Below are 14,433 nucleotides of genomic sequence, written 5' to 3' on the forward strand. Positions count from 1 at the left end.
CCTTTCCGGCCAGGATTTCCTCCCACGTCCAGGATCCCTTTCCGTCCAATATATCCTCCCACGTCCAGGATGTCTGCTCCTCCTGGGCAAGCTGCTTGGTCCTGGGGTGGTGGGATCTTCTGTAACGATCGTTGTTTGAAGGATTGGACCAAGGTGCAGCATGGAAGGCGTTCATCATTTTTATTAATGTGAACCAGCAACAAAACAATAAAGAGTAACAAAACGAAACGTTCAGCTTTGTAGGGCTAAAAAGCAACAATACAAAATCAAGATCCCACAAACAACAGGTGGGAAAAGGCTGCCTAAATATGATCCCCAATCAGAGACAACGATAGACAGCTGCCTCTGATTGGGAACCATACCAGGCCAACATAGAAATTAAAAAACTAGAGTACCCACCCTAGTCACACCCGACCTAACCAAAATAGAGAATAAAAAGGCTCTCTAAGGTCAGGGCGTGACACGCTGCTGCTATTTAGGGGGTGGATCAGTTTTAATATAATAATAATATTAATAATATTTTTAATATATACTGTATTTAAAACATATATTTTCCCTCTTTATTATTTTCCCCTAACCCTACCTCCCCTCCCCCAATTGGAGTCAAATGAATGGACAACAATACTTAGGCTTCTACTTCCAGCTTACTATATACATTTTACTGACACAGTATATTTTACATTAGTTATCTTTTTTATTTGTTTTATTTGTTTTTAGTCCCAGCCGTTAGCTCCCCTCAATGCCTCCCATCTAAAGTACCAGTCAAAAGTTTGTACACATCTACTCATTCAAAGGTTTTTCTTTGTTTGTAATATTTTCTACATTGTATAATAATAGTGAAGACATCAAAGCTATTAAATAACACATATGGAATCATGTAGTAACCAAAAAGCTGTTAAATACATTTTAGATTCTTCAAAGTAGCCACCCTTTGCTTTGAGGACAGCTTTGCACACTATTGGCATTCTCTCAACCAGCTTCATGAGGTAGTCAACTGGAATGCATTTCAATAACAGGTGTACCTTGTTAAAGGTTAATTTGTAGAATTTATTTCCTTAATGCGTTTGAGCCAATCAGTTGTGTTGTGACAAGTTAGGGTTGGTATTCAGAAAATAGCCCTATTTGGTAAAAGACCAAGTCCATATTATGGCAAGAACATCTCAAATAAGCAAAGCGAAACGAAAGTCCATCATTACTTTAAAATATGAATGTCAGTCAATCCGGAAAATTAAGAACTTAGAAAGTTTCTTAAAGTGCAGTTGCAAAAACCATCAAGCGCTAAGCTGTTCCGGATGACTGTGTGATCACGCTCTCCGTAGCCGATGTGAGTAAGACCTTTAAACAGGTCAACATTCACAAGGCCGCAGGGCGGATGACCAGGACGTGTACTCTGAGCATGCGCTGACCAACTGGCAAGCGTGTTCACTGACATCTTCAACCTGTCCCTGACCGAGTCTGTAATACCAACATGTTTCAAGCAGACCACCATTGTCCCTGTGCCCAAGAACACCAAGGTAACCTGCCTAAATGACTACCGACCCGTAGCACTCACGTCTGTAGCCATGAAGTGCTTTGAAAGTCTGGTCATGGCTCACATCAACACCATTATCCCAGAAACCGTAGACCCACTCCAATTTGCATACCGCCCCAACAGATCCACAGATGATGCAATCTCTATTGCACTCTACACTGCCCTTTCCCACTTGGATAAAAGGAGCACCTACATGAGAATGCTATTCATTGACCACAGCTCAGCGTTCAACACCATAGTGCCCTCAAAGCTCATCACTAAGCTAAGGACCCTGGGACTAAACACCTCCCTCTGCAATTGGATCACGGACTTCCTGATGGGCCGCCCCTAGGTGGTAAGGGTAGGTAACAACACATCTGCCATGCTGATCCTCAACACTGGGGTGCATGATCAGTTCCTTCCTGTACTCCCTGTTCACCCATGACTGCATGGCCAGGCACGACTCCAACACCATCATTAAGTTTGCCGACGACACAACAGTGGTATGCCTGATCACCGACAACGATGAGACAGCCTATAGGGAGGAGGTCAGAGACCTGGCAGTGTGGTGCAAGGATAACAACCTTTCCCTCAACGTGGTCAAGACAAAGGAGATGATTGTGGACTACAGGAAAAGGAGGACCGAGCACGCCCCCATTCTCATCAACAGGGCTGTAGTAGAGCAGGATGAGAGCTTCAAGTTCCTTGGTGTCCACATCACCAACAAACTATTGTTGTCCAAACACACCAAGACAGTTGTGAAGAGGGCACGACAACACCTATTCCCGCTCAGGAAACTGAAAATATTTGGCATGGGTCCTCAGATCCTCAAACATATCTACAGCTGCACCATTGAGAGCATCCTGACTGCATCACCGCCTGGTATGGCAACTGCTCGGCTTCCGACCGCAAGGCACGACAGAGGGTAATGCGTACGGCCCAGTACATCACTCCTGCCATCCAGGACCTTGATTTGATTTGAAACTGGTTCTCATGAGGATTAGCCACGGGAAAGGAGGACCCAGAGTTACCTCTGCTGCAGAGGATAAGTTCATTAGAGTTACCAGCCTCAGAAATTGCAGCCCAAATAAATTCTTCACAGAGTTCAAGTAACAGACATATTTCAACATCAACTGTTCAGAGGAGACTGCGTGAATAAGGCCTTCATGGTTGAATTGTCACGACCGTCGTAGAAATAATTGGACCAAGGCGCAGCGTGAGTAGAGTTTCACATTTTGTTAATAGTGAAACTTCCAAAAACAACAAAGATATAATGAACGTGCAATACATAGTGCACATAGGCACTAACACGTAACAATATCCCACATCGCAGGTGGGCAAAAGGACACACTAAGTATGATCCCCAATTAGAGGCAACGATAATCAGCTGCCTCCAATTGGGAACCATACTCACACACCCACCAACATAGAAACACAATACCTAGAACCCCCCTAGTCACGCCCTGACCTAAAACACCATAGAGAACCCCGAGGGCTCTCTATGGTCAGGGCGTGACATGATTTGCTGCAAAGAAACCACTACTAAAGGACACCAATAAGAAGAAGAGACTTGCTTTGGCCAAGGAACACGAGCAATGGACATTAAACCGGTGGAAACCTGTCCTTTGGTCTGATGAGTCCAAATGTGAGATTTTTGATTCCAACCCCCATGTCTTTGTGAGACACAGAGTAGGTGAACGGATGATATCTGCGTGTGTGGTTCCCAACGTGAAGTATGGAGGAGGAGGTGTGATGGTGTGGGGGTGCTTTGCTGGTGACACTGCCAGTGATTTATTTAGAATTTAAGGCACACTTAACCAGCAAGTCTGGTTCATCTTTGGGAGCAATTTCCAAACGCCTTAAGGTACCACGTTCACAATAGTACACAAGTATAAACACCATGGGACCACGCAGCCGTCATACCGGTCAGGAAGGAGACACGTTCTGTCTCCTAGAGATGTGTGTACTTTGGTGCGAAAAGTGTGAATCAATCCCAGAACAACATCAAAGGACCTTGTGAAGATGCTGGAGGAAACAGGTACAAAAGTATCTACATCCACAGTAAAACAAGCCCTATATCGACATAACATGAAAGGTCGCTCAGCAAGGAAGAAGCCACTACTCCAAAACCGCCATAAAAAAAGCCAGACTGCGGTTTGCATCTGCACATGGGGACAAAGATCGTACTTTTTGGAGAAATGTCCTCTGGCCTGATGAAACAAAAATAGAACTGTTTGGCCATGGTCGCAAATGGGTCTTCCAGATGGACAATGACCCAAAGCATACTCCCAAAGTTGTGGCAAAATGGCTTAAGGACAACAAAGTCAAGGTATTGGAGTGGCCATCACAAAGCCCTGACCTCAATCCTATAGAAAATGAAAATGTGTGGGCAGAACTGAAAAAGCGTGTGCGAGCAAGGAGGCCTACAAACCTGACTCAGATACACCAGCTCTGTCAGCAGGAATGGGAAGCTTGTGGAAGTTTACCCGAAACGTTTGACTCAAGTTAAACAATTTCAAGGCAATGCTACCAAATACTAATTGAGTGTATGTAAACTTCTGACCCACTGGGAATGTGATGAAATAAATAAAAGCTGAAATAAATCATTCTCTCTACTATTATTTTGACATTTCACATTCTTAAATAAAGTGGTGATCCTAACTGACCTAAGACAGGGAATTTTTACTCTGATTAAATGTCAGGAATTGTGAAAAACTGAGTTTAAATGTATTTGGCTACTTCAACTGTACTTAATGTTGATTGGTTTGGTTCTGCCCACTAGATTGCAGTCCGGTTAGAACATGATGTTGAGGCCCATCACTGTACTCTTGATTTGATAGTCACCACCACACGCACACACACACACACACACACACACACACACACACACACACACACACACACACACACACACACACACACACACACACACACACACACACACACACACACACACACACACACACACACACACACACACACACACAGCTGTTTCCATTTGAAGATGTTTATATGATTGGGGTAATCTGAATGACTTGAAATCTTATTGTCATGTTTATTTCGATGCATGCACACCATTATGACATTCGTGTTACTGTCGATAATAAAAAGTACTCAGAAGCGTGCATCTTCTCTCTTCGGATGATGATAACACTCTGACCTGGGTGGGCGGGTGCAGTGTCCAGATGTGCATTTCCAAGCTCTCTGATTGGTTAGGAATAGCAGTGCTATGATGGGTGAGGTATAACTAAGGTAGGCTGAGCAGCCAAACGAATGGGACTTAAGTGAAACTGAAGGGACTGCGAGGGCAAGTTAGGTAGAGAGGAGAGAAGCAGGACATACTTTCTTTTACAATGACACCTCCACTATGGGGCTCTATCGCCACTTTCAACACAACTGGGAAGTAGGAAATCGCAGACTTCCAACTTCAGTGCATTCAAAACAACTGGGAACTCTGAAAATAAACAAGCTCTGACTGGGAAATATCTATTTGAACGGTCACTGCAACTCGGGAACTCAGGCGTCTTTCTATATTTCCAACTTTCCGACCTGATATTTTTATTTATTTTTTATTTCACCTTTATTTAGCCAGGTAGGCCAGTTGAGAATAAGTTCACACTTACAACTGCGCCCTGGCCAAGATAAAGCAAAGCAGTTCGACAAAAACAACAACACAGAGTTACTGTGATCACTAACGTTATGATTTGACCTCGTATTTTCCTATGTTCCCAGTTGTTGTGAACGCAGCGTAAGAACTAAGTAGACCAGACCCAGCTGCTATTGCATTGGTGTCTATGGGAGACACACCGGTTTAGGTAGACAGGAACTAACCATTTTCTTCTATGGTAAACGACCTGAGTGAATTATCTTAATTTATCCACCATCTTAGATACAATGCTGACAACTTGCCAGGGGTGCATTCATTTTGCTGATTCTGTTGAAAAACGGCGATGTACCTACCTGAATTTATCCAATATAAACTCTTGTTTTGCTCTGTTTGTTTCCGTTTTGGATCCCAGGGGTGTTTCTTAAACGGAAGCAAACAGAGCAAAACGAGAGATTCTGTTGGACAAATTCAGGTAGGTATCTCCTCGTTTCGTCCTGTTTGCTTCCGTTTAGGAAATGGTTTGAGACAGAATTGGCGTAATGAATACGCTCCAGGACCATATAGCTCAGTGCCCAAGACGAATTTTTTTTTCAACACTGGAGGAACGTGAACTTGCTCGTAGAATGTACCATTTTGATGATTAGGTTGTTGAAATTATAAATAACTGTGGTAATAGAGGCTTTGTGTAGCTATTGTATGTACTTTGTCGTTCCATGTTATTATGTAGTCTACGCAACAATATTTAGTTTCGAACGTCGATGAAGAATATTAATAACTTTTAAGATTCCGAATCAACCTTAAATACGTACAACCGTTTTTCATTGACATTGGTTCAGACGGTAACTGTGGCGTTGAGGTACATACTGGTGGGAATGATATTTATCTTAAGTCAAGTGCTACTGTTCGAACGTGGTACCTTTGTTTTTTTTTTACACTATAACACATTTTCTCATTTTTTAACGGCAGGAGATCATCGAAGTGGAGAGTGAAAATGTTTTCAAATTAGCTGCATATGCTTTGCAGGTAAGTGCATTTTTGTAGCTTGTGTGATTTGTAATTCATCAGGGATTTGAATATAAACTGAATCAACACTGTCATGCACGCTGTTAAAATAAATTCATTTCAGGAATCGTCTTGTGAGTGATGTACAGCTACGTTTTTACTTCAATATTGAAATCATTGTACTTCTTATAGTGTGCAATAAGATGTTTTGCTGTAAATACTATTCAAAACTGAGTAAGATTGAAAAGTGTTACCGTAGTCCTAAATATCGTTGAAGACTTATTAATGACTTATTAACAAGCATTTCGCTACACTCGCATTAACATCTGCTAACCAAGCGTATGTGACCAATACAATTTGATTTGATGACATATTGATAATGTTTTAATAAGTCCTCCAGGCTAGTACTTGATGCATATTAATTATTTTAACTTGTAACGGTACTCTTTTGTTTCCCAGGAGGCCAAAGGAGACTACACAAGGTTAGTCACTCATGTCAACACTAATAGATTATTATTATTATTAGATCAAAATTATCACTAATCTGCATACATATTTTGTTAAATATCATAACAAATTGCTTCAGCTTACTGGGGCTAACTCATTAAAGATGTTTTTGTGAAAGTTTCAGGGTCATTCCAATTCAATTCAGCAAGCCATGTCACCCACCATCTCAAATTGTTTCTGTAGTTAGAAACCCATAAGATTAGCATTCCTGAAACATTATTTTGCTGAAATATCATTTGCTCTCTGAGAAATTAAGCAAATTGATGTCACCCAAATTGGCCATTTTAATTCATAGGATTCTTATAATCTTCAATAAATGTAGTACCTAATGTATAAAGTATCAGCTCTCTGTCTGACAAGTAGTATGGAGCTGCTGCTTGGGGTATTGCTTCTTCAACCTTTGTAATGTATTCCCTGTAAATCTGGTGATGGTTTTCTTCCCCTGTACAAAGAAATTAGCCATTGACACACTTACATTCTTTAGCCACTACAGCAAAGAAGTACAGACGTCCCCAACGTCGCTCCTGGGAAGCTGCAGGTGTGCTACCATAAATTAGTGTGAAAGTACCAAGTTCTGCCCACTAGATGCCACTGTTCCTGCTACTGCCACCACATCCTTTTATCCATTATGCTGATATCTTGTGTTTAATAAATAGGACTCAACGTTTTCTTTGCAACTTTTGGTAGAAACCCGATAGCTTTGCTCATGATGAAAATAAATAGTGTGGTCAAGCCAGTCCTCCATGAAAGCAATTAGGTTTGTTCTTCTCTTAGCAACCTAATGCTTCAACCCAACTCTCCTTGAATAGTCCCATATTTCAACAAAATAATGTTTCAGGAATGCTAATCTTATATGTTTCTAACTACAGGAGCGTTTTCAGAACAATCTGAAATGGGAGGTGTCGAAATCCTCTTTCTTCTGCTTTCTGAGGTGGAATGACCTTAAAAGCTTCTTCAGGGTCGGTGGGTCCCCTGCGGGACGTTGAACTAACGTAGGCTAATGCGATTAGCATGAGGTTCCCAGGACATAGACATATCTGATATTGGCAGAAAGCTTAAATTCTTGTTAATCTAACTGCTGTTAATCGAACTACTGTTAATCTAACTGTCCAATTTACAGTAGCTATTACAGTGAAAGTTTACCATGTTATTGTTTGAGGAGAGTGCACAGATTTGTACATGAAAATGTATTAATAAACCAATTAGGCACATTTGGGTAGTCTTGACAGAAAATGTTGAATGGAAATGCAATGGTTCATTGGATCAGTCTAAAACTTTGCACATACACTGCTGCCATCTAGTGGCCAAAATCTAAATCGCAGCTGGCCTGGAATAATACATGATGGCCTTTCTCTTGCATTTCAAAGATGACGGTACAAAAAAAATACAAAATATATATATATATTTTTTTGTATTATCTTTTATCTATTGTGTTATATTCTCCTACATTTTTTTTCACATTTCCACAAACTTCGACGTGTTTCCTTTAGAGGTCGACCAATTATGATTTTTCAACGCCGATACCGATTATTGGAGGACCAAAAATAGCTGATACTGATTAATCGGACGATTTATATATATATAATGACAATTACAACAATACTGAATGAACAATGAACACCTTTATTTTAACTTAATATAATACATGAATAAAATCTATTTAGTCTAAAATAAATAATGAAACATGTTCAATTTGGTTTAACCTGTTTGGGCTGCAGCCCGACACCGGTACACTTATGACAACATCCAGCTCAAGTGCAGGGCGCGAAATTCAAAAGATATTTTTTTTAAATATTTAACTTTCACACATTAACAAGTCCAAGACACCAGATGAAAGGTACACATCTTGTGAATCAAGCCAACATGTCCGATTTTTTAAATGTTTTACAGGGAAGACACAATATGTAAATCTATTAGCTAACCACGTTAGCAAAAGACACCACTATTCTTACTCCATCAGTTTTTTACTCCATCAGTAGCTATCACAAATTCGACCAAATAAAGATATAAATAGCCACTAACCAAGAAACAACTTCATCAGATGACAGTCTGATAACATATTTATTGTATAGCATATGTTTTGTTCGAAAAATTTGCATATTTCAGGTATAAATCATAGTTTACATTTCAGCTACAATCAGAAATTGCACCGAAAGCAGCCATAATATTTACAGACACCAACGTCAAATACCTAATTACTCATCATAAAACATTTCTGAAAAATACATAGTGTACAGCAATTGAAAGACAGGCATCTTGTGATTCCAGACAATATTTCCGATTTATTAAATGTTTTACAGCGAAAACAAAATGTAGCGTTATATTAGCGTAGCCACAATAGCCAGAAACACTTGGGCGCCCACGACCAGTTCACATGCACGACAGATATTAGAAATAGCATCATAAAATGTTTCTTACTTTTGGTGATCTTCCGTCAGAATGTTGGACAAGGTGTCCTTTGTCCTGAACAGTCGTTGTTTTGATCTGGAACGGCAAATATCCCTCTTCATTTAGCATGGGCACTTGCCAAGTGGCACGGATCACTCCAACGTCAACAAAGTCAGAGAACGGAACACGGCAAAACTCCCGAAAAAATTTCAATAATCTGATTAAACTATATTGAAAAAACATACGTTACGATGATATGGTCACATGTATCAAATAAAATCTAAGACGGAGATGTTAGTCGTCCATAACGAGAGCAAAACAGAAGGCAAATCCGTGTCCTCTTTCGCGCGCTCCAGAAACAGGAAATGGACGGTCACGTCAAACAAAGAGCTTTAATTCCACCTCAGACCAAGATAAACACAAAAAAAATTCTCTCACCGCCTCTTGACAACCAGGGGAAGGTGTATGAAGTGTATGTAGACTCTTACGTATCACGCCCATGTATAGGCATAAAGTTGAACAGAGCATCGATTTCTGACATTCCACTTCCTGGTCAGGAAGTGTGCTGCAGAATGACTTCTGTTTCACTCAGAGAAATAATTCAAACGGTTTTAGAAACTAGAGAGTGTTTTCTATCCAATAGTAATAATAATATGCATATTGTACGAGCAAGAATTGAGTACGAGGCCGTTTGAAATGGGCACGATTTAACTGGCTACTCAATACTGCCCTTTGCAGCCATAAGAAGTTAAATAATGCAAAAACACAGTGTTGGAGAAGAAAGTAAAAGTGCAATATGTGCCATGTAAAAAAGCTAACGTTTAAGTTCCGTGCTCAGAACATGAAAACATATGAAAGCTGGTGGTTCCTTTTAACATGAGTCTTCAATATTTCCAATTCTCTATACGATTTGTATTTCATATACCTTTGACTATTGGATGTTCTTATAGGCACTATATGTAACGGTCGTTCTCCTCCTCTTCGTCCGAAGAGGAGGAGTAGGGATTGGACCAAAGCGCAGCGTGGAATGTGGACATAATGATGTTTATTAAAGTAAAGACGAAACACGAAAACACTTCAACAAACTACAAAACAAATAAACGATGTAGACAGACCTGACTTGAGAACTTACAAACTACGAAGAATGCACGAACAGGAACAGACTACATACACGAACGACAAACGAAACAGTCCCGTGTGGTAGACATACAGACACAGAGGACAACCACCCACAACAAACAATGTGAAACAACCTACCTATATATGGTTCTCAATCAGAGGAAAACGTCAACCACCTGCCTCTGATTGAGAGCCATACAAGGTCAATTAACACTGACACTTAACATAGAACAAACAACACAGACTGCCCACCCAGCTCACGTCCTGACCCACTAAACACAACTATACAAAAGGAAAACAAGGTCAGGAACGTGACACTATAGTATTGCCAGCCTAATCTCGAGAGTTGATAGGCTTGAGTCATAAACAGCGCTGTGCTTCAAGCATTGCGAAGAGCTGCTGGCAAACTTAGGAAAGTGCTGTTTGAATGAATGCTTACGAGCCTGCTGCTGCCTACCACCGCTCACTCAGACTACTCTCAGACTACTCTATCAAATATCAAATCATAGACTTAATTATAGTATAACACACAGAAATACGAGCCTTTGGTCATTAATATGGTCAAATCGGGAAACTGTCATTTCACAAACAAAACGTTTTTTCTTTCAGGGAAATACGGAACTGTTCCGTATTTTCTTGAACGGGTGGCATCCATAAGTCTAAATATTGCTGTTACATTGCACAACCTTCAATGTTATCTCATAATTATGTAAAATTCTGGGAAATTAATGACGGTCTTTGTTGGGAAGAAATGGTCTTCACACAGTTCGCAACGAGCCAGGCTGCTCAAACTGCTGCATATACCCTGACTCTGCTTGCACATAACGCAAGAGAAGTGACACAATTTCCCTAGTTAATATTGCCTGCTAACATGAATTTATTTTAACTAAATATGCAGGTTTAATATACTTGTGTATTGATTTTAAGAAAGGCATTGATGTTTATGGTTAGGTACGTTGGTGCAATGACAGTGCTTTTTTCGCAAATGCGCTTGTTAAATCATCACCCGTTTGGCGAAGTAGGCTGTGATTCGATGATAAATTAACAGGCACTGCATTGATTATATACAACGCAGGACAAGCTAGTTAAACTAGTAATTTCATCAACCATGTGTAGTTAACTAGTGATTATGTTAAGATTGATTGTTTTTTCTAAGATAAGTTTAATGCTAGCTAGCAATTTACCTTGGCTCCTTGCTGCACTCGCGTAACAGGTGGTTAGTCCTCGTGGAGTGCAATGTATTCGGCGTCCAAAAATGCAGATTACCGATTGTTATGAAAACTTGAAATCGGCCCTAATTAATCGGCCATGCCAATTAATCGGTCGACCTCTAGTTTCCTTTCAAATGGTACCAAGAATATGCATATCCTTGCTTCAGGGCCTGAGATACAGGAAGTTAGATTTGGGTATGTTAATTTAGGCGAAAATTGAAAAAAAGGGTTAAGATCCTAAAGAGGTTTTAATCACGTTGGCTCGTTTTTTGTTTTTTAATCTTAGTTTATCTTCTTTTTTATTTTAGTGGGCTCCCGAGTGGAGCAGCGGTCTAAGGCACTGCATGTTAGTGCAAGAGCTGTCACTACCGTCCCTGGTTCGATTCCAGGCTGTATCACACTCATCTGTGATTGTGAGTCCCATAGGGCGGTGCACAATTGTCCCAGTGTTGTCCGGGGTAGGTTGTCATTGTAAATAAGAATTTGTTCCTAACTTACTTGCCTAGTTAAATTATAATTAAATGAGGGCCTTGATGTTGTTCTTTTGACATTGAACTGAGCTGGAATCTGATATTCAAAATCTCTACAGTGGTTGCTCCACTAAAAGTTTTGCGATTATGCTGCAGTACTTGGAGGTAATTTGTGGTTTAGTACGGTACCCTGCGTCACCACTTCATTGCTCCAGACCAGTGCAAGGGGGAGTTAGAGCACTGATTATGCTTTTGGGTCCTACTGTGTCTCTAACGGATAATGAATGGACGACATAAACCTAAATAGAAACTGATAATTGTGCACGACTTCAGTATTACTTACTAAAACTGTTGTTACACTAAGGTTTTTATTTTATTTTGTTAGGATTATTTTCCTCTTACTGTAGTACTGTAGGCCACTCCCGACCGGTCACATTGTACAGCACCTGAGTGGCGTAACAGTCTAAGACACTGCATAGCAGTGCAAGCTGTGTTGCTACAGATGCAGGTTCTATACCTGTGCTGTCCTCAACTGGGAGACCCATGAGATGACTGTAGGTTTTTGGTTTCTCTCCCTCTAAAAACAGAAATGAATAATTCTAAATAACAAACTGGCTATAATTACAAATGAGTTACAATGTCTCACCCCATGTTCAAGAATGGCCTTTTTCTCGCTAATTTTACATTATCATCTCCAAAATATTGTTATTTTTTTAAACAAAGCGATTATTATTAATTTAGAATGATATAAAAGCCCCTTGAATATTCTCACATATATACTATTAACCCTGTTATTAGCAGGACAATATATATTGGTCATGGCTCCCGAGTGGAGCACAATGGGATTACCTTGCAGTTCTCAGCTGTATCCACAGAAAGCGCGCAAGGTTCAAGGCACGAGGGAAGGGGCACGGGATGGGCCGCAGAGCCGCGCACAGAAGACAGACCTAGCCCAGACCTAGGAAAGGGGGGTGGACCCCCCCACCCCACCACACTGGGCAGCACAGAGCAACAATTTAAGGGGTATTGCACTAATAATGGCGGTGACTAGGGAAACGTTCTAGCAGGTAGCTGGATAATAGACTTGCCTAGATGGAGGATAGGGGGAGAATTCTGTTGTCAAATGTAATTCTAAGTTAGGTTCTAAGTTAAGTATTATTATGTCTCACATCCAACCATGATTGGGAGTCCCATAGGGTGGCGCACAATTTGCCCAGCGTTTCTCTCCCTCTAAAAACAGAAATAAATGTTTTGGCCTTTACAAATATTATTTTAGCCTTTATTCAGATTACAATCGCTGACTTTCATAACCTCCAAAATATCGTTATATATTATCAAGTTGATGGCACAGTCATATAGCCTCGGCACCTACGTACATAAAGCTGAGTGACTCACTCATTCATGGCTTTCGGATCAAAATAAATAAGTACCAACATTCTTTCTGATGGTCTTTAATAAATACATGTTTTGGTTATCCTGACCTAGACACCATGCACAGTATTATAATAGCCCGTTTATGAGCTATTATCAAGACAATATACCTTTACCAACACCTCTCTGTATTTTGATACTTTGTGGATGTGGCCTCCCCAGTGGTGCAGCTGTCTAAGTCACTGCAATGCAAAATGCATTGCTACAGATACCCATGCCGGCCAGCACCGGGAGACCCATGAGGCGGCTTATGGTTTAATTTAGAATCCTCCAATCCTCTATATGTAATTATTGGCGGAGAGTCACGTCATATTTTTCGATGTACTGTAGGCCTACCGTAGGCGACATGAGTCTCACTAGTGTTGAGTAATATTTTGTTAAAAGTGGTGTAGGTCTTATTTAAAGAGCATATTGAAGTTAGAAGCAATAGCCTTCAACTATTTTAGCACCGTTTCGTGCTGCTCTGAGACAAGCATGGGGACTGGTCTTGATAAATCAATTAGATATTTTTTTTGACTGAATCTCTGTTTGGGTATTGGTTAGACTAAAATTATGGTGTAGAAATGTTATGCGCTTAGTGTAACCTTTATTTAACTAGGCAAGTCAGTTAACAAAAATTATTATTTACAAGGACAGCCTACTCCTTCCTCCCCATCAGGGAATTGAACCCCGGTCTCCCGCGTGCCCGCACAACATGGGGATTCTTTAGCTAAATAGCCCAGCACTGTAGCCTACTCCCGACTGTCACGTTGTACAGCGCCATATTTTCCGTTCCATCCTAATGGAAACCCAGAGGGTTTTTATTATTTTTTTGGAATAGAAACACCATAATATGAATAATTAAGCCAAATTTCTTAGCCTCTCTGGGATATTCGGGACGGTAGCGTCCCACCTCAACAACAGCCAGTGAAAGTGCAGGGCGCCAAATTCAAAACAACAGAAATCCCTTAATTAAAATTCCTCAAACATACAAGTATTTCACACCATTTTAAAGATAAACTTGTTGTAAATCCAGCCACAGTGTCCGATTTCAAAAAGGCTTTACGACGAAAGCACACGAAACGATTATGTTAGGTCTGCACTTAGTCACAGAAAAACACAGCCATTTTTCCAGCCAAAGAGAGGAGTCACAAAAAGCAGAAATAGAGATAAAATGAATCACTAACCTTTGATGATCTTCATCAGATG

The 14,433-nt window shown here is 40.4% G+C and overlaps 1 protein-coding gene across 1 annotated transcript in view; it reads left to right on the forward strand.

The window, feature by feature from the left end:
- The window catches only part of LOC120020663 (FERM domain-containing protein 4B-like), a 51,121-nt gene that overhangs the window by 8,901 nt on the left and 27,787 nt on the right, over positions 1-14,433 (forward strand). The window contains exons 6-7 of the mRNA XM_038964369.1: positions 6,084-6,140; positions 6,579-6,601. Of these exons, the coding sequence (XP_038820297.1) occupies positions 6,084-6,140; positions 6,579-6,601 (80 nt within the window). The remainder of the gene's footprint in view (positions 1-6,083; positions 6,141-6,578; positions 6,602-14,433) is intronic.

Source organism: Salvelinus namaycush, chromosome 2 (assembly GCF_016432855.1).
Source record: "Salvelinus namaycush isolate Seneca chromosome 2, SaNama_1.0, whole genome shotgun sequence".
Lineage (NCBI taxonomy): Eukaryota > Metazoa > Chordata > Actinopteri > Salmoniformes > Salmonidae > Salvelinus > Salvelinus namaycush.